Source organism: Talpa occidentalis, unplaced genomic scaffold (genome assembly GCF_014898055.3).
Source record: "Talpa occidentalis isolate TD23 unplaced genomic scaffold, MPIMG_talOcc4v2.1 talOcc4.2, whole genome shotgun sequence".
Lineage (NCBI taxonomy): Eukaryota > Metazoa > Chordata > Mammalia > Eulipotyphla > Talpidae > Talpa > Talpa occidentalis.
This window is the reverse complement of record NW_023602073.1, coordinates 94,086,502-94,107,440: the sequence shown is the minus strand read 5'-3', so window position 1 is coordinate 94,107,440 and position 20,939 is coordinate 94,086,502. Positions and strand designations below refer to the sequence as shown.

The following is a 20,939-nucleotide window of genomic DNA, read 5'->3' as shown; positions in this document are numbered from 1 at the left end:
TGTTTCCTTTTAAAAACTGCTGTAACATCCTTATTACCTTTTTATAAAATGACAATTTTTCCCCTCTTATAAAACTCTTTCTGTTTAAATAGAAATCAGTGCACATGGGGGCAAAATGCTAAACCAAGTTTATATAAAATAGGGAGCAGCAAAGCAAGTAAGATGGCCTGGACTCTGGGATTGTGGAGGCAAACATGCGCAGATGTGTTGGTAATAGAGAGTGGCACTGCCACCTTCCCAGTCTTCTAACCACCTTCTCCTTCTGCAGAAAATCTCAGAGCATTCTTGGCAGCACCCCAAGTGATGTTCAAGCAGGAATGCATGGAGTCCTCAAATATGTCCCTGATGTTATCCTTTCAGATGAAATGGTGGTTACGTATTCAATAATAATCCTTAAGCTGAGTGTCTTGTTTCTCAGAAGAGATGAACCACAAGTTTAAATCTTTAGAAATAACAGGTGCAGCACATGCAATATTCATTAGAAAACCAGGCCTCAGGTCTTCCTTCTCTTCAATTGTAGTCTTTTAAGAAGAGCTCTCCTGACCCTCTCTCAACTCTTCCCCTGCTCCTGGCACAAATGAATAGCTAAGAGAACATTATGTTTTGTCATAGTCCCAGGAGCATTTTTGGTGAAAATCATGTATTTGAAGTAATTTAGAGAACTTATCTTCAGAATTTCCCCAGAATACACTCAACTATTTTTTTTTCAGTGCTCCAATCATCATTTACTATTTTTATCAATGAAATAAATTAGGTTTGCAAGGCTGATCAGCTTCTCTGAGGCACTCTGCTTGTAAGTCCTGTAATTGTAAACCAGGTGGTGGGATCTTACAGAGAACACAGGTTCATGGGTTTCTTAGTCTTAAAGTTCTCAAACTTTCCTGGTTCCTAGTAATCATTATGTCTCAATAATTTTTTTCATAGCATCCTAGGCCTAAAAAAGTACCTAACTACTGTGAAACTAGGCCAAAACAAGGAACTAAAAGATAAACAGCTTAGTAATAGTGGTTTTGTGTGTATTTGACAAATATCACAAATGTCCCTTGGAACTTAACAGTACCCTACTATACCCCATTGAGTTTGTTACAGTGTCCTGGGGCAAGCTGACACATCTTTGGGAAAATAGTCTTAGTATTTTAGGGCACTTAACAAATAATGCAATTCGTAAACAGTTTCTTTATAAAAATAACTAAATAGACATTACTATGACTCCCCTTCTCTCTGGATAATAAAACAGTGACATATCAACATGGATAGATCTTAAAAATGTAATGTTGGAGGGCCTCCCCGGTGGCGCAGTGGTTGAGCGCTGGGTTGCGAAGCTACGCGCGGCCTCTGCGGCGCTGGTTCGATCCCCGGCTGCTCCCGGCCACCGGAGGAGGGTCCCACATGGCGTGCAGACCTCTCCTGCCGCCCGCTGCTCCCCTTAGCAGTGTATTTCGGTCCTTCTGCCTGCTCTGCTCCCCGCTCTGGCTCTGGTGAATTCTCTCACCCTCCTGCGCTTCTGACTGTACCCAGTGCTTGTATAAACAAACAAACAAATAAATAAATAACATGCCTCTATATATAAAAATAAATTAAAAAAAAAAGTTTAAAAAAAAGTGTAATGTTGGAGGGGGGAAGGACGAGTTGCAGAATAATGTATGCATAATAGCATTTATTTAAAGTTTATATCTTTGTTATGAATACGTGTGTAGTAAAATGAACATTGAAATGATGCACACTCACTTTAGGAGAGTAGTTCTCTCTAAGGGAAAAGGAATGGGACTGAAAGAATGCTCACTTTTATCTATAATATTTTATATTAAAATATCTAAAGCAAACTTGATAATGCTATGAACTGAATGTGTCCATCCAAAGTTCTTACCTTGAAATTGTAAATGGTAATAGAAGGTGGGCAGACATATCCCTGCCTTAGGAATTTGCCCTGGCTCCCTCTGCCTGGACCTCCCTTCTCTCGGATACTTCTTTGGCCGAAGCCCTCACCTCCTTCAAGTTTTTGTTCAAATCTTGCCTTATAAGACCTGACCTGACCAGTGTACATATCTTCTTCCTCATCCAGCCCCCGGGACCTCCCAGACCCTGCTCTACTTTTACTTTTACACAAAGAATTTACCAGTTTCTAATATGCTCTATATTGTCCCTGCTTGTTATTTGCTGCTTGTCTTTTCACAGAAATACAGTAAGTTCTACTATGGTTAAGGTCACCGCTGTTGTACTCATTAACATATTCCAAGTGTCTGGTGTAATGCCTGACACATAGCAGATGTTCAGAGGCTGAAAATGTGAATGAATAAATAGATTATACTATTCTTATGATACTATACCAAGAATAGATTAGACGATGCTATATTATGTATATTATTTACATCTTGACTTTTCACTCAGCAATATATTAATTCACTCAGTGAATATATCTTGCAATTCTTGGAAATATTTTATCAGCACATAAATTTTTTATAGAAGCTTATTATTTCTTTGAAGAGATATATCATAGTTTACCTAACCAGTTCTATTTAGATTTTTCCAATTTTTTTTTAATATACTATTCCACACATTTCCATGTGTAAGAATATCTGTGGGATCAACTCTTACAAGTGGAAATTGCTGAATCAAAGGGTATACACTTTTTAATTTTGATATTACCAAACTGAATTCCATAGACTTTGTACTAATTTATGCTCCCTTTGAAATGTCTGATGATGTCGTTTTCTTATACTTTCGCTGACACAGTTTCTTAATTTTTTTATCTTTGCATCTAATAGGTGAAAAGTTTCTCAATGTAGTTTTTTTTTTTTAATAGAGGCATGTTTTATTTATCCATTTTATTTATTTGTTTGTTCGTTTTGTTTATACATGCACTGGGTACAGTCAGAAGCGCAGGAGGGTGAGAGAATTCACCAGAGCCAGAGCGGGGAGCAGAGCAGGCAGAAGGACCGAAGAACACCGCTGAGGGGAGCAGCGGGCGGCTGGAGAGGTCTGCGCGCCATGTGGGACCCTCCTCAGGTGGCCGGGGAGCAGCCGGGGATCGAACAGGCGCTTCAGAGGCTGCGGGCAGCTTCGTAACCCAGCGCTCAACAACTGCGCCACCGGGGAGGCCCTCTCAATGTAGTTTTAATTTACATTCCATTTGAATGATTGGAACATTTTTTTACAAGTTGAAATGATGTTTGATACTTCTTCTAATTTCTATTATGTTTTTGATATTTTTCTAAAAGTTGTTGATCTATCTCTGATAGAAAATATATGTAGTTTCTTTTTGACTTTATAATTTTTGGCCAGCAGAATTAAAAAAAAAATATGAAGACTAATTTATCATTTTTATTAATACTTTTTTCTTATGGGTTTTGTATCAAAATACAGAAGGCCTTCCTAAATTTGATTTAAGTATTCTGAAATTGTTTCTACTAATACTTTTGCATTTTTGTTTTTACTTTTAAACCTTTAATCCACCCAGAATATATTTTGATGTAATGTGAGATAGTATTCAGTAATTTCTGTCCTCAAAGACTACCTAATTGCTCCCAAACTGTTAAGTGAATAAATTATCATATATATCTGTATACATAATGTACATATGGAAAATATATATGTGTGTATATACACATAGAATATATATGTGTATATATACTTAGCCATCTTTGCCATATGCTAGCTAAATTATAAATGAACAAATGCATTTATCTATTTCCGGAAATTCATTCTGTGCCCTTGAGTCTTGTGTCTATTTGTGCCCAGGACTACTGTTTCAATTTCTATTGACATATAGTGAATAGCTACTGCCTAGTGTTACATTTATTGTCAGAATTTCCCTAAATATTCTTGCTGTATATTTTTCCACCCAAAATTTAGACTCAGCATATCTATTACATCTTAAACAATACCAAGACCAGGACCAAGATCATAGCAATAGCAAACTTGTGTAGTTTTGTGGATTTCTACTCTATATGTTCCAGTTTCAATCTTAGCTATTGCCTTTGGCATACTGTAATCACTGAAAAACAGAGCCTTTTCCTGTTTTGTCTCTGAACTCATTCTTTTGGGACTTTTGGTACCAGGGGCATAGTTTTAGCATCATGACTGCCTGGGGCTATTGTGTTGGGATCTGAGTCTCAGCAATCTGGTATACCTTCATTAATTTTTTTTTATCAGTTCATGCCACAGCATAATTTAAAGTGGTTTGTTAAAAATTATAAGTGACTTAGCAGAATATACCTTTTATTAACATCTTTTAGAAGTTATATAAATATAAAACTTCTTTTACAAGTTTTATAAGTCTGAAACAATCTTGTAGTCATTTAATCCAAACTATCATGATTCTGTCCTTTAAATTTGTAAGTAAATTTGTAAGTATACTTTTCACTTGAGTTCTTAAAGTTTCAGACAAATGACTGGCTTCTATGCAACCCCTCAGCTGAAGCACACTATCCATCTTGAAGTTTCCATTCCTTAGCAAAGTGCTAACAGCTGTAGTCAATAAAAATGGTAGCATTTTTATTGGTTCACAGAATTTGACAGATTGGAAGAGAAAAAGGATTTGGGTAAAAGAACTCTTAAAATAAATATTATTAAGCATTTCATAAAATTAAATTTTTTAAAAATAAAATAAAAATAGCCTGCCCATGATTAACTCAAAATATTTGAAAATCTATAAGCAGTAGAAAAGCTATCATTCATAGCCACATTCAAAAACTAAAGAAACAAATTATGGTGAAGTTGGTACATTCTAAACTTAGAATAAAAGGCTGTCAGATCAGTGTGAGAAATGCAGAACCACATATGACTGTGGTCTCGTTTCTGTAGAAATGAAAAATGATGATTGTAGGGTAAAGAAAATATCAGGCTTTTCTGCCCTTCCGCCATCAGGATAGATGATGGATCCTTGTCCTGAATGCATGCCTGATGGCGGGCACCTGGAATAGGGTGTGGGCATAGGTAAATGGGATTCAGCTGAGCTAAGACTGTGCTTTTAAGGGCGGGGTCATGGGGACGCCAGCAGCAGCAGTAGAAGCCGAAGCCGAAGCCAAAAGAGAAGCCGAGAAGCAGCAGAACGAACTCCAGAGAGCCCAGATAGAGTGAAGACTTGCTGGGGGCTAGGAGGCCAGCAGCCAGCACCCCTGCCTGCCATATGCCTGGTGAACCCCAATAAAAAACCTGCAAAACTACTGAGGACTCTGACTCCTCCTTTACCCGGTCTGCATGGGATCAGAAAACCTGCACTGTGCCCATGTCCTGCCCTTACAATGATAATTAAGATTTTGAGTATTGTCTTTATCGCATGTATTATGCTAAGCAGTCTATTGAATCTTTATCCAGACTCAGTCACTCTTTCCTCTCTCTGTCCTTAGCATTTCCCCTTGCCCTTTGATCCCTGTGGACATTATTCTATTGGTGGAAAAGTGAGACGCAAGCTCTGAGTCAGGGAATGATGTCCGGAATGGACTCCACGCCCATCTCCACCCATAGGAGATCTCAGGCACAGAAAAGTAGAAACCTCGATTTCATTTTGCACTTGGCTTTTCCATTCTCACCTTCAAGCTGCAGCGAATTGGTCTCTCTAGAAACTTCAGGGAGAATCTGTCCTTGTTAACATTCTATTGGTGGGAGGGAATCCCACCAAAAAATCACCTTGGCATCAGGAGAGCTCCTCAAACACATTCAGGGAGGTTGTCTATTCTGCTCACCTTCGTTCTTGGTTCCCAGCCCATGTCCAGGAAGAGTTAGGGCTCTCCACAATAATTCAGCATTATTCACCTAAAAATTCCAATGTGTTTTGAATGCAATGCATACTTGACACCTATTCAATATTTATATATGCAGTAAATTAGGTGGCTGTGGAAAATCCTTGGACTTCTCAAACAATTTTGTGGATTTTACTTTTCTGAGCCTTAGTTCCCTCATTTTCAAAATAGAGGTAATAATATTCTTTATAGGGGTTGTTGTGAGATTTTTTAGCAAGGAAAAACTGGTACAATATCTGAAACCTAGCAGGGGCTCAATAAATGATAAAGAGCTTTCTTATATTTTTCATTCTTTTTTTAATCCATCAGGGCCATCCTTACCAGTATTCCAGACCATCCTTACCAGTACCATAACAGATGGCTGAGAGGGCCCATAAAATGGAATACTGGAAATTCAGGTGAGGTTTCATTTTCAGTCTACTGTCATGTTTTCTGCTTTTAGGGAAATTATCCATCTGCTTTGAAATTTATGCAGTTAATACCACTGTACACAATTCAGAGGCATGGATCACACCCAAATTTTTAAGACACCAATATAAGTTGGGGTTAATAATTTAAGGATGTTATATTAGTTTTTTGAAGGTTTTATCACTTGGGTTTTATTTTTTTACAATTTTAATTTAGTAGATATTCACCTGTATCTATCCTTAGTATTGTAGTACTTAAGGATTTTCTGCATTTTGACTCAAAGGAGATGAGCTCAAAGCACTCCTGAGCTTGGGTATAAACTTGAAGATTCCTCATTCCTGAGACAGGGAGTATGATCTCCAAAGACACATATTTTCTTTCACAATGGGCAAATATAAGTCAGCACTTTCTGAATTATTTTATATAGGGCTTCCAGAAATTGAAAATTTATCCTACTGACTTTGAGGGAAATTGTTTTTTTCCCATATGCCATCACAGTTCACCAAGTAATAACCTCTGTGCTGAAAGTTCTCACATGTTTCTGTAATGGGCCACTCTAAGAACATGTCCCTTTAATTGTTTTCAACTACAACAAATACCAAGATACTTACATCTGGTCTAGACATGAATAAAGCCAGATACACTTTTCAGATTGTTCCCATACTGATCAGTTTCGATTCCTGTTTTTTCTCCTTAGACTTGGAATTCACTCTAGCCTAGAATGTGCATTTGAGTATTTTTTAATCCATCACAATGCTCACAACCCAATAGTACTCTGCATATAGCCAGAGATCAATGAACGGTTTTTGAGTGCATTTATTTAATCTTTGCAACAAAGTCTTTTGTAGTGAAATTTCAGTCCAAGAGTTCTAATCAAGAGTTGTGTCATTCTCCTGAGCAAGATTGGCAGGTGTTTTCTTTCTTTCTGGCATAATAAAATCTGCATGCCCTGGGGAAAGCTTAGGAAATGTATAATTGATGTATTTCTGAAATGCAGCCCTTGTTTCCTGTAATTCCTCCTCCAGGAAATCTTTCCAATTTGTCATAATTCCCAGTTGTTTTGCTATAGACAGCAGCTCCCCCTGAGTGTTCACCAGTTTATCCATCACATTTTCAAGCGATGCCTGATGTGATTTCTCTGCTTCTTGAAGCACTTCCTGAGCCTCTTCTTGCTTCTTTTTCTGAGCCAAGCAATAGTAGATGTTTATTTCATGTTCTTTGTTCTTTATCATTTGGTTTACACTCTTCTTCTGATCCTTAATAACTGTCATACCAGTAGCCATAAGTTCCTCCAGTGCTTTCCTATAAAAGGTAACATGGATATGAATTTGTAGGCTAGATGGGTGAGCCACTAAAAACAAAAAGATTTTGTCTTTAGCCACAGAAACATGAAAAACTCATGATGAGTCGCCAGTCTGAGATAGGCTGGTGGATGTTAGTTTTTGAATTGAATTAGCACTTAACAATCAAAAAGCATTTGTCAGAGGAGAAGGTTGCCCATCAACCACCCTGCTATGGGTTTGGCTGAGACCACTCGTGAGTATCTGATGGTAACTTTAAGAATCTAAGTCAAATCTGGTCAGAAAAATGTAAATGCAGTACTTTCCTCACAATCCCCTTCCCACTACCTGTGTGTGTATCACCTATGCTAAAGAGGTGGTATCACTGAACTGGCTGGAGCTGCAGGCTCATTCTTATTTTTTGCAAAATAAAAGTCCTACAGGACTTACCTATGACCCTGTTATAAACAGTTCTAACAACGAAGATTTTGCCTATACTTATATACAAATACGTTTGTTTGTTATCTCAAGCAGCAAAACAAAAGGGACAAGTCCAAGACTTTAAATTTTTTAAAAACATATATGTAGATGATCTGATTTTTGTAAAAATTTTTTTGGATTATACACATATATATGGCTGTACATACATAAAAGGGTACGGAAGGATACTGTGCCATTATTTAAAATGATTGTTTCCATGAGACAGGGAGTGAATAGGGAAGCAGCAAGTCAAAACTTGGCAATTTTCATGCTATGTATTTCCATAAGGCCAACTATATGTTGTCATAGCATAACTGAATGTGTTAAAAAGAAAAAGATCAAAAAGTTACATACACAATAACAACAGTTTGTGATATAGGTTACAGAACTTGAAGATTAAGTTTATGTGTTTACTGAAAAATATTTCTTGATTAGTCTCCTCAGCCTCTTACAACTGGAGTTACAGAATGAAAACACAATATTTAGTATAACAGATATCGCTTGAGAGGGGGAGAGAAAGGAAATGCAACTGATGAAGAATACCTGGTAGCTTGAGAAGAGCTAGCAATTTTCAGTCCGTTCAGATGAGTGGTAGGTCTTTGAGTATTCATATTATTATTTTTCTTTGAAACGTGCATATACACATATATAATAGTATATTAATGTGTCATTCTCTGTTATTCATAATAAAAATGCAAAAAGACAAAAACTGGGACATGCCACCTATTAGCCTCAACAGTCTCTCTTTCTCTCCAAGTGGATTTTGATAGAGTAAGATACTTATCTGCAAAGGCATTTTCTAGAATACCTTTTCTGGGCCTCAATTGCTTGCTGGGCAATCAGTCTTTCTTCAGCCCTGGCTTTCTCCACAGCGAGGACCTTCTCCCTGTGGCACTCCATCATGATCCTTTGGATTCTATGGACCATGCGCTGTTCCGCAGCCATGTGCTCTCTCTTCATTTCATCTTCCATGTCTTGATGCACTTCTATCTTGGTTTTAGCTGCCATTTCCTTAAGCAACAGCAAAAATAGGTTTAGATGTTACCACTTTGATTTTTTAAAATGCATACTAAGAGGTTACTAAAATAATAGTTCATCAACCTGATAGAATATCACAAAACCAGGAAGGCACAAACTATATAGCATAAGTATGTGTATAGATAATATGAAATATATTTGGGTTACAGGGGAGGATTAAAAGTCTTTTTGCCCTGGAGCTTCCATAGTGGCACAAGGGGTTAAGATGCAACCTATGAAGCTATCAGCAGCCACTGCAGCACGAGTTCAATCCCCGGACAGGGAGCGACCCACATGGCGTAGCAGACCTCTCCTGACTCGCCTGCTGCTACCCCTCAGCAGTGTATTTCAGTCTGCCTGTTCTGTTCCCCACTCTGTCTCTGGTGAATCCTCTCATCCCCCACATCTCTGCCCTGTACCCCAGTTCTTGTATGCATAAATAATAAATAAATCTTTTTTTAAAAAAAATCCAGGTCTTTTTGCCCTGGATAGTCCAAATATGCTGTAGTGTCATATTATAGATCATTAGAAATACGTGATTCTACCACAGGAATTCAGTCCTGGAAAATGGTGGAAATAATGACTATGCCTTCTGAGTGTCTCCTGGGTAGGAGGGAACTTGAGGCTCAAGCAGAAAACAATTGAACATTACTGCAGTCGTAGGAACCTGCTTGCCAGTCCCACTGTCATTTCAGCATTCCAGTTCACTCCTTCCACCAAGTGAAGAGATGAAAATACTATCATCATTTTGGAAATTTCTACTAACATCACCGTCCCAGGCACTCTGCGAGGTGTCCTACAAGATGCTATAAACACAGGGCTGGAATCCTTGTCCTCAAGGGCTAACTGTCCAGCAGAGGAGACCAATGACCTAATGGTGCCACAAGCACTTTAATAGAAACATAAGCAAGAAAAGAGGAGCGAGTAATTCTACCACCCTGTCTGTTGAACCCCTGATGGAGGCAGCTCAATTTATAGTGTCTCCTGAGTGGACCCTACAACTGAAATTGAGGAAAATCAAGAAAACTGTAAGATTTAAGGGAAATTGAAATAGAATAAATTTCAACTGAAATTACTGTAGCTTTAAAAATATGTTTCCACAATTAAAATACTTATTTGACTTTGTTTGAGAAGGAAAGTTTTCAACTTCTCCCTTTGGCTACTGCAATGGTGAAAAATTAGACAACAGAAATCAAGTTTAAGAACTTCTCCAGAGTGGCCTCATTTCATATATTTAGAAAATGTATTTCAGGAGAATGTTGGCTGTTTAGAAATGCTAGCTGGGTTTTCCATTATGCAGAAGCTTTGTTTTTTAAGCCCTAATACTTTTTGACAATAAAATATTTTAACAGAAATATTTCTAAATGTATTTAACATTTACCTTACTACATAAAAAGAAAAACGAACACACTAACATTTCTGGTTATCCAGATTGAATAGATAAAGATGAAAGACTACAGGCCTAGATACTTTGTATTGCACTTAATTATTGTATAAGTTCAAGGGCTATTTGTCTCTGTTAAAAATGACCCCATGTGCTTTGCTCTTTCAGATTTGACATCTGATTTTGTAATTTTTCTTGTTCTTCACATGTCATAGGGATAAAGACCTTCTGTTGTAGCTGCTGTCAATGAACTTCTTTTTGTCATTTCTGGTTTTTGGCCTTTAATCTATTTTGGATTTGTAAAATCAAGCAACCATGTCTGTTGGGTTCAGGCTGTCAAATAAGTATAAATAAAAATTGAGTGGGGAAATGGAGAGATTCTGCTAAAAGTCTAAGTTTCTATTTTATAGTCAGAGAGAGGTTTACTTCTTATGGGATATTTTAAGTTAATTTGAGGTTTTCAAGTATATTCTCAGTAATTGATACTCTCAAGTGTTAAATTTTAGATAAATGAAGGCTTATAAAATTTTGTTTATTTGAATCATTTTTAAATATTTAAAAAATTACATCCCAGTCCCTTATTCTGGCTCAGTTGTAAACTAGGATCCAGAGAATTAAATCTAATACCTCTTCTATGTGATAGTTTAAAAAACTAAAATCATTTTCATGCCTCACATAGCAGATGGAATACATATTTAAAGCTATCAAACTAATTCAGTGACCTACTGTTGGTTAGTGTTCTTACTCAAATTACTACCAATTAAATTACTTTCACTGAAATGCATTTTGAGTGTGTTATAAGAAACATATTTTGAGATGTTATAAGAAACGGCCTCATGAAATCCATCATGTTTACAGTACAGATGTTTGATAGACACTTATTACGCACACCGTCTCCCTCAGGAGAAGTTTCTCCCAAGTATCACATTTAGGAATATCTGGCTTTTCTAATGACCTGATTCATGGCATTTCCCTCTGGGCATTGACTGCCAATTAGTGATAATTGCACAGGTGTACATACAAGACATACATACAGTTTCAAGTTTTAAATTAGTGCCTGACTTCATTTCCTACTCTAGTTTTCCTTTTCTTACTTTCTCTTAACTTTTCTCAAGTACTTTTTAATATTATTACGTTTGAATAAGATAATATAAATATCTTCTCAAGATACTATCCATTGGATAAATCTTGAAATTTTTCTTATCAGCAAACATCTGAGACCTACCACAAATTCCTAGCATCAAATTAGAGCACTACCTGATGGCCTGTACATATCAGAATAGTATTTAGCTCTCAAAGAACTTGGTTTTCTGCTATATAATCTCAAACTTTTTTTAAAATTTAATTGATTTTTTTTTTTGCATAGAAGAACTGGGGTGTAGGCCAGACATACAAGGGGTGAGAGGATTCACCAGAGACAGAGTGGGGAGCAGAATGGACAGATTTACTGAGATACACTGCTGAGGGGAGCAGTGGTTGAGGCAGGAGAGGTCTGCTGCGCCGTGTGAGTTAACTCCCTGACTGGGTTTCAAACTCAGGTCGTAGCTATGATAGTACATAGAATTAATCCCTAGGTCACCAGGGAGGCCTTGGTAATCTCAAACTTTAATATGTATGAGAATCATAAGGGCTATTGATTGAAAACTCTGCCAGTAGCTCAGAGGGTCAGGTCAGAACCTTATAATTCAACTAATGTTATGAGTCCTTCTGAGACAAATCATTAAAAAATTCCTGAAATGACAGTATAAATGTAAATTCCCAAATTCTAGATAATAACTTTAGAAAGGTCAACCTCATTTTAAATTTCTTAAGATTTCTTCTATTTTAACATTAAGTACATCAACGGTACCAGAAGGCTGTAAGGGGTATTTAATGGAAGACTAGGATGTGAGCTCTTTGAAACTGGCATCACATCTGTTGTTATCCTTGTATCTTCACAACCTAATGCAGGAGTATTATTCAAAATGTGTATCCTGTTTTGGCAGGGTTCTAAGAGGCTCTGTCAAATCCCTTACCGATCTAAAGGGCCGCCCTTTTAAAGCCAGATTCAAGGAGGTCCAGGGGTCTGAAGGGAGCAACCAGGGTGAAGAAAGTGTTAGGATCTTAGGGAGTGGCAATTTATCAATTGATAGAAAAGTATTTTAATAATTTAAGAACCAGCCTGGCTATTCTAGCATATGCCAGTTGAACAGCAGAGCTGCCAAGATAGGCTATAAATGCTTTTCACATTCAAAAGAGGGGAAGGGCAATGGATCACTGCAGCTAACCCTTTAGGGATGATTGTTCACTGGAATCCACCAGGAAGGGTCCCACTTCCTTGGGATGGCACTTCCTTTCCAGCCAGCAAGTTTTTGGAGCCCAAGAAAGAATGATCCACTTAATCTTACCTACTACAGGTCTAATATATGTAGGTATCCACTATATATGTAGGTATTCACTGCTGAAACTGTGAATAAATGAGTCCATGGTCCTTGAATTGTTTATTAATTATGGTCTTACTAAGTTAGGTCAAACCTGGCTCTAGACTTCTACTACTTTCCCTCCAGCCTCTGCCCTTAAATCATCACATCTTCACCATGTCCCATCCTGTCGCTTCCAAGGCCAACATGTGAAAATAGTTATGTCTCCTTTTCCTTTGGGCAGATTTTGTAACTGAGGTACTGAACTAAATAATGAAACCCTGGGTCTCTGCCTGGAAAGTTTGCTAATTACCTAGCTGATGCAACTTGAATAAGTTACAGGTTAGAAAGAGTTCTTGTTTTCTGATCTCTGGTCCTGAAGGAACTACTTGAGAAACAGCTCAGGTGTTCCTGTTGGCACTGCAGTATCTACAAATTTAGGACAAAGGATGCAATCAGAGAGCCCAGGAGAAGGAAGAGACTAGCTGATTCATCCTTCCACTGCTTTTGAGCACTTTCTGAGCATAGGCTCTGTGCTGTGCAGCAGGGCTAGAGTAGGTAAGGAGACACACATGCTCTTAAAGGGGCTGCAGCCACGTGGGAGGCAGACATTCAACACGTAATCACACAGTTATTTAACCACAACAGTGACTTATGAAGGTGCTGTGAAATTGGATAGAGCATGGGCAACAGAGAAGAATAAGTTGGGTAAAGGTTCCCATAAGTAGTAATGATATTTAAGATCCGATGAAGTGTGGGGATAGCATTATGGGAAAGACCCCGAGATAGGAGGAAGTTGATGTGTTCAAATTCTAGATCCCAAAGAAGGGCTGTGAGAGGAGGAAAGAGAGCCAGTGGCAAGAAATCTCAAGAGACAAGCCAGCAGGGGTGACTCCTTCAGGTCTTGGAGCCCTGAAAAAGTTTGTGTTCATTATAGCAAAAGCTATGGGATTTTCCTGTACGCATTCAGCTCTGTTGCCATAGATTCAATGTCTCTTTTGAGAGACTCCTGGATCTCCCAACCAACCTCCATGGAATATCCATCTAGATTATTGCACATATTATATTGTTTTTCTCTGATACCCTTGCCAGAGCATTTTACAAACTTGTCTTAAAAGACAACACATAAGGGCCTCCCCGGTGGCGCAGCGGTTGAGCACTGGGTTGCGAAGCTGCCCGCAGCCTCTGCGGCACTGGTTTGATCCCTGGCTGCTCCCCGGCCACTGGAGGAGGGTCCCACATGGCACGCAGACCTCTCCTGCCGCCCGCTGCTCCCCTCAGCAGTGCTTCTGCCTACTCTGCTCTGCTCCCCGCTCTGGCTCTGGTGAATTCTCTCACCCTCCCGCGCTTCTGACTGTACCCAGTGCATGTATAAACAAAACAAACAAACAAATAAATAAATAAATAAAGCATGCCTCTATAAAAAAAAAAAAAAGACAACACATAAGCTACTATAAAAACCTTTAAGTTTTTTTGATGTTCCTCTTCCAGAATCTTTATGTAAATTTTGTGTCTGTCATTTGCTTCTTCAAGAGCTTTCTCCACTGCTAGTTTTTGGCGTTCATCAGCCTTTGAAAGAAAGAGTCCATTTAATTATTAATGTATCAAGTTTTCCAACAGTCTTTGCTATCATGTCTGTTTTACACTTGATCTTAGCCAAAAGGCTGAGAAGTGATATATTATTTCTGTTTTATAAAGAAACTTAGAAATAACATTCTTAGCACTGTGATTTGTCCTGCCTCAAGAGTTTTAGTTCTCTTTAGGAGGGCATGTATGTCATTCCATCTATGACTGCAAGAGGTGGGCAGTGGAGGATTGAAATTCTCCTTAAGTGTCTGGGATCTGCCTATGAGCCCCAAGACACTCAAACTGCCCCATGAAACTCAGTCAATTGGACAAGGTATCAAGGACTTCAGAGAGAAGCAAAGCAAGTTGAAGGGATGAGAATTAGTTGGGATGAGGCATTTAGAAAAAATAGGCACTTATGCAGGAATATTACACCCTACATATGGATGGTCTGCATGTCAAACATTAAGCAATAATAGACATTTCCAAGGATGGCTTTTTAAAAAAGCTTGAGTCCAGTGAGAATGCAGGGAGCAAGAATGATCCATACATGGGGTAACTTAGAAAGAAGTTCCTCATGTCTGCTTTTAACTCATTACCCGGTGTATGCTGGGCACATTATTTCATTGAACTCTCTCAACAAACCTAGAGAGCATTGCCATTCCTCTTACATTTAAAGAAGTCAAGACTATGGAGATAAAGTACTTGCCCAAGATCCCACGGACAGTCAAGACTCAGAGTTAATTCTGCCTGATCATATTGTTTGGGACAAATCCAAAAATTAAGAGAACTGTAAAGATTCATTTAGGTTGATTTCCATCTTATTTTACCTTAATCCATACTTCAGCTTCTGCTTTTTTAATAAGTTCTTTGACTAAGGCCTCTTGAAAATGCTCTTCTCTACTTAGAATATCTGCTCCGATATCTATTTGGAAAGAAACAATTACAAATATCTGCAGACTGTTTCTTTGTTTTCCTTTTCACTATTACGTAGTTATTTAATAATTATCAAAGCGATGTATTCTTTTAGGAGACATCAATCTTTTCTGTAAAGGTACCAATGAAAGAAGTAACTTTCCCTAACTGACTAGGTGGGAACTCACAGCACTATTAGGTCACTTGTTCCCTCCATCACAACCAATTAACATGGTAGGCAACTGGGGGAGTAAAGTGGTAGAAAGGAGAACATTTTACACCCCCAAAGTAGAATGGTGAGTGAATATTCAAGAGATATTCAGTTCCTCTTTCCCTCATCCTGTTTGGAAGCTGGTGTTACCTCTGTCAGGCAAGTGTAGCAGATTGCTTTCTTTAATATGCTATATGCCTTTTGTTAGCTTGTGCATTTTCATGGGGTTAGCTGCTTGAGCAGAGCAAACAAAGGGTTTAGCACTTCTGTCACTGATCTCATTTAATTCCCAAAATATTCCCATAACACCTCGTAACCTAGATAAGAAAATAAAAGCCCGAAGAGATTAGAGAACCACACAATATCAGATGGCCAGGAACAGAGCTGGACCCGGTGATAAATTCTGAGCTATTTGAGCTGGGCACAGGGTTTTCTCTATCTTCTTCACCTGAATGGGCTGTCAAAGTTGGCTCAAGACCTGTACAGGAGTGATAGATGAGCACTTTGAACCCTGAAATCACATGGAAGAAAGAATGATCTTTCTCTCCAATCCAAATTCTTACAGGACATATTCTTTATTCCATTCAATTCTCACATCATAGGTTTGCTGACTTACTATTAGCTTATTAGGTGATTATGTCTTGAGATCAACTTCCTAAAATTACAAGCACATCTTGTACTGCAGTTCTGCATCTCTTATGGTACCTCACTTGGCAATAAGCATAGAGTACATTGTTGACACATGTGCTTGCCTCCCCATCATCTCTTTTCTCCCTCTTGTAACAGGACCCATTTCTCTCATTAACTTCCCTCTCTCACTTCAAGCACTTCCCTCTGTCACTTAAAGCAGCCAACCTGCTTGGCACATGTCCTTACCCCCATCCTTCAAAGTAACTGGCCCAGAATTGGATATTGCTCAAGCCTGGTCAAACAGACTGCTTTCTAGGATTTTGCATACAAATGTAAGGAGGACATGACTCTTTTTCCCCTGAAGTTTCTAAGCTGGAGGTGGTTGATGCCTATAGCTGTTTGGGACTACTTCATCTCCTTTCCCAGTGAGCCTGGCTGCAGTAATGATTAAGCCAACTCACTATGAAAGGAAGCACAAACTGACTGAATTCTCTGATGCCAGATCCCTCCTGGATTTCTCTACTAAAAGGGTTGAGAAATTCCCTTTTATGTGTAGTCTAGTCTGAGTTGTGTTGCTGTTACCTGTAACTAAAAATACATGTTTGGTGATCATATTTTTGCTACTAGAGAATTTGTGAGTCTAAAAACAGGACATCACATATTACAGTAGAGATAGACATATTCTTCACATGCTTGTGCATAGACATAATTATGAAACTAGGAAGAAATGTGACTAAGCAGAGACCATCAACATGCTGCATTTCATAAAAATGTGATACAAGTATAGACTGCTATTATTCCTTTTTTGTGCTTAAAGCCCATTACTTTACATTAGTTATTCTCATTTTAGATTATATATATCAATTTAGATTATATATACACACACACGCACATATATATATACACACATATATATATAGCAGGATCCCTGCATAGCTTTGAAAAAACATACCTGTTAATCCTGTAATGGTTGCTTCCTGGAAGGTCCTATTACATGGAATCTCTTAGTTTTAGCTCCAGGAAAGAAGTTTTTCAAGTCAGATCAAATTATACCATCTCTTTGAAGCCTTCAGTCCTCAAGATCTACACACCTCAAGATCCCAGTATCATGAACTAAGTTTGTTCTTAGTCCTCATTTCACTGTCTTTGGTGCTGCCCTATTGTTGAAGCTGAGAACAGTTTCCATTAGGAAGTGGAGATGCAATAGCTTTCTTGTTGGATGTTGTTCTCAGCATTACAGTCATTTGTGCCATGTGGGTATATATGCATGGAAGAGAAATGGACAGATGTCACTTTGAAGGGTCTTCTGAAACACACCTTGCCCTAAAAATCTTTGTGCTATTAAGGTTAAAAGTGAGCTCTGGTGTCTAAAAGTTCCCAGGCAACAGTAGATAGGGAACTTTCACATTCTTAATTGTTTCTCAATAAATGGGAACAAATTGATATACACGGGGAAAATTTTTTCCTTCACAAAAAATGCACTGAAAAATGTAGTCTGTTAAATGCATTGCTATTTAAAGGGTCAAAGGTGGAACATTACTGAAATTTGCCTATATAACATTCATAGTTTCAGAATTGTCAAAGTACATGAAGTAGGATGAAGGAAACTCTTAACCAGAATCCAAGAAAAACACCACTGTTCAGTTATAATCACTGCCTCTTGCGTTATTAAGGAGACTTTTCTCCTTATTTTTATTGCACTTTTATTTTGTTCTCTCAAGTTAATCTTGCACTTAGATATCAAATACAGTTGGTCAAAAACTTTTATTTCGGGGCCTCCCTGATGGTGCAAGGGGTTAAGCACCGCACTAGGAAGCAATCCGCAGCCTCTGCAGCAGAGTTTGATCCCTGGCCAGGAAGGTCACCCACATGGCACAGCGGACTGCTCCTGTCTCACTTGCTGTTCCCCTTAGCAATGTATTTCAGTAGATCTGCCCACTTTGTCTCTGGTGAATCCTCTCATCCCCTGCATCTCTGACCTGTACCCCAGCTCTTGTATGCATAAATAAATAAATCTTTAAAAAAAAAACTTTTATTTATTTTGGGAAGAGAAATGAATCCAATATTACCTAACGTTGAAATGGAAAAAAGACTTGTATAAAAAAAAAACTTTGTTGATATTGAAATGGAGATTTAACATTTAAAAAACATTTGTATTAACTGAGTAGCATCCCTATGGTGAGAAGCACTGCATATGAATATAAGCCTATTATGTTATAAAAAGACAGAAATAAAAAAATGCACTTGTTGAAAGAACAAACTACTAACACAAAGGAAAACCTAGATGGATCTCAAGGGCATTAAGCTGAATGGGGGGGAAAAAGCCCATTTCAGAGATTTACATATTGTATGACTATACTTATATAAATTTAAAATGCATAAAATTATAGACATGGAAAACAGATTAGTGGTTGCCAGGGATTTGGGTTAGGGGGCATTAGGGGTAACACAAGGGAATTTCTTACAATGGTACCCTTTTGTGTCCTGATTGTGGTAATGGTTACACAAATCTACACCTGTGGTAAATATCATAAACTATACACCAAGGTGGGGGGAGGGGCGGGCATGTAAGCTCTATACATTGTGCCAATGCCAAGCTCCTGGTTTTGATAATGCAGTAGTTTAGGTAAGACATCAGTGAGAGGAATGAAGTAAGAAGTACATGGGAACCCTCTATTCTACTTGTAAAAATTGAATCTTAAATTATTTCCAAATAAAAATCTACTTAAATGTGTAAAAAGAGAAAGAAAGCAAAAAACTAACATACACTGAAGCCTGATTCTGGAGGTTCTAATTTAGTGGCTCCATGTTGGATTTGAATTAAATCCAATGAGTCTGTATTTGGATATTCATAGTAAAAACATATTTTTAAGTCTTGTCGAACATGCTAGGCTGAGGAACTACTGTCCTATGTAATACCCACTAGTGTTTACATAGATATTTTAACATATTTTTGAATTTACTTACAAAGAATAAAGAACTCAATTATTTTGACTTAAAATAGTCAATAACAAACATATTGAATATAAAAGATTAATTCCTAACTAGTTTTATTTATAAATTAGATTTATCTACTTAATGTTTGGATTCTGATATCCAAAGGCATAGGTAAATAATCAATAAATGTGTATCTAAGAATGGATGTCCTCTGTCATGAATGTAAAAAGGCAAATCATTTTAGAGATTATATAAACATTTACTGAAAGTTAAAATCAATTTTGATAGAAATATTTTTAGAGAATGATTCCAATTTGATCTCCTCCCTATTTTAATTTTGCTGAAATACCTTCCACTTTCCAGCTTTTTTTGTTTTCAAAGATCAGGAGGAAATCTTTAACAATTAGATTTGCTTATTAGAATTATACATATAGTAAATAGTTTCATGCTATCTGTATGTACCAACTTTTAGATGACCAGCCACTAATAAAGGTTATAAAAGGTATAGTTTCTTTCACCCATTATTAGAGATATTTCCCCTCCTATATATATGGAAGTTACCCAAATTTGGGCAAGGACAAAAAGAACTCCCATTTACTCCTATGTGCCAGGTTTTACAGTAGGTACAAATATTTCATTAAAGTCCCATAATAACCCACCAGGTAGGTATTAGCCTCCCTATTTACATTTAATGAAATAGAGCTGATAAAAGTCTATATAGCCAAAAGAATGACATACAATGCCATGAAACTTTAGAACAGAGAAAAAAAGTTACTTACCCAGTATATCTTTGTGAGTGTAAAAGCGTGTCTTAAATGGCTTGTAGTCATGGATCTTTTTGAAGATTTCACCAAAGGGGGGTGGTGGAACTATTTTATTACAAACAGCACAGCAAACAAAATTTGTGTAAGTCGAATTTCTGATCATAATTCAGTTTGTCTTTTACCATACGTAGTTAAAATATTCTTAGGATCAGAAAGATACTTCTAAGGAAAGCTAGAAATTTTAAGAAAGCTAGAAAGAGGCTCAAGGTTTTAGGACAATGCTAGAGGCTGGTTGAAATTAAATAATTTGCCATTACTAGGTAGCAGGTATGTGCCTAATGTAAAAGGACGGTACTGAAAGCCTCTGCCAGGTAAGATATGGGCACTGAATCTGGGAAGATTTAAGCAGGCACTCCCACCTACATGCTAGCATGGTAACTTTAGCAACTGTTGCTAGGTAAGACAAGCTTTGCTCACAAAAGCAACTAGAAATAATGATAAAAGGGAGTATGGTATAGTCGTTTATTTCCGAAACATTTCTGTATTCGTTTCCTTATTACTGTAACAAATCACCATAGTTTATCAACTTAACATCGCAAATTTACTAGTGATGTTAAAACAACACAAAAAAAAATGTAGTTCTGGAGGTCAGAAGTCCAAAATGAACCTTAGGCGGCTAAAACTAATTGGTCAGTAGGGCTGGTTTCTTCTGGAAGCTTCTGGGGGGAATCTATTTTCTAGTCTTCCAATTTACAGAGGTTATCTTCTTTCCTTGGCTGATGACTTATCGTCATATAGTCTTTTCTCTCCTTGTTTCCATAGTGACATCACTTCTTCCTCTGTTCTATTATTGTAATTATATCAGGCAGATAATAAAGGATAGTCTCCCCATCTTAAAATCCTTAACTTTATCATAGATGCAAAATCCCTTTGGCCCTATAAGATAACCTATTCACAGGTTCCAGGGATTAGGATGTGAACATCTTTGGGAACGGTGGCAGGGGGAAAGGGGAGAGAGTGTTGCTTAGTATATGACATTTTCATTTAACAAAAAAATCTTTATTTTCTGTCAATTTTATTTCCATCTTCTGTATCAGACTCTGTGGAAGAACAACTTAATATTACTCAGTGGTTGTTCCTACACATTCAGTGGCCTGAGCTATTAAGTGTTGCAGCCCAATCTTCAGAGGCAGGCTAAACACTCAAG

General features: G+C 37.6%; 1 protein-coding gene across 1 annotated transcript; it reads right to left on the bottom strand.

Annotated features, from left to right (window-relative positions):
* Positions 1-6,806: 6,806 nt before the first annotated feature.
* Positions 6,807-20,188, bottom strand: CUNH6orf163 (chromosome unknown C6orf163 homolog). The gene is made up of 5 exons (XM_037520063.2): positions 19,748-20,188; positions 15,106-15,200; positions 14,171-14,278; positions 8,718-8,920; positions 6,807-7,451 (listed from the first exon to the last, which is right to left on the bottom strand). Exons 1-5 carry the CDS (start codon positions 19,893-19,895, stop codon positions 7,019-7,021), a joined length of 987 nt encoding a protein of 328 aa, XP_037375960.1. The 5' UTR covers positions 19,896-20,188; the 3' UTR covers positions 6,807-7,018.
* Between the last annotated feature and the right edge of the window lie 751 nt (positions 20,189-20,939).

Excerpts from the sequence above, each read along its gene's own strand:
- CUNH6orf163 (XM_037520063.2), bottom strand. The coding sequence starts at position 19,895 with ATGATCAGAAATTCGACTTACACAAATTTTGTTTGCTGTGCTGTTTGT. Across the intron at positions 15,201-19,747 it reads CACTCACAAAGATATACTGG|ATATCGGAGCAGATATTCTA; the intron begins GTAAGTAACTTT and ends CTTTCCAAATAG. Across the intron at positions 14,279-15,105 it reads AAGCTGAAGTATGGATTAAG|GCTGATGAACGCCAAAAACT; the intron begins GTAAAATAAGAT and ends TTTCTTTCAAAG.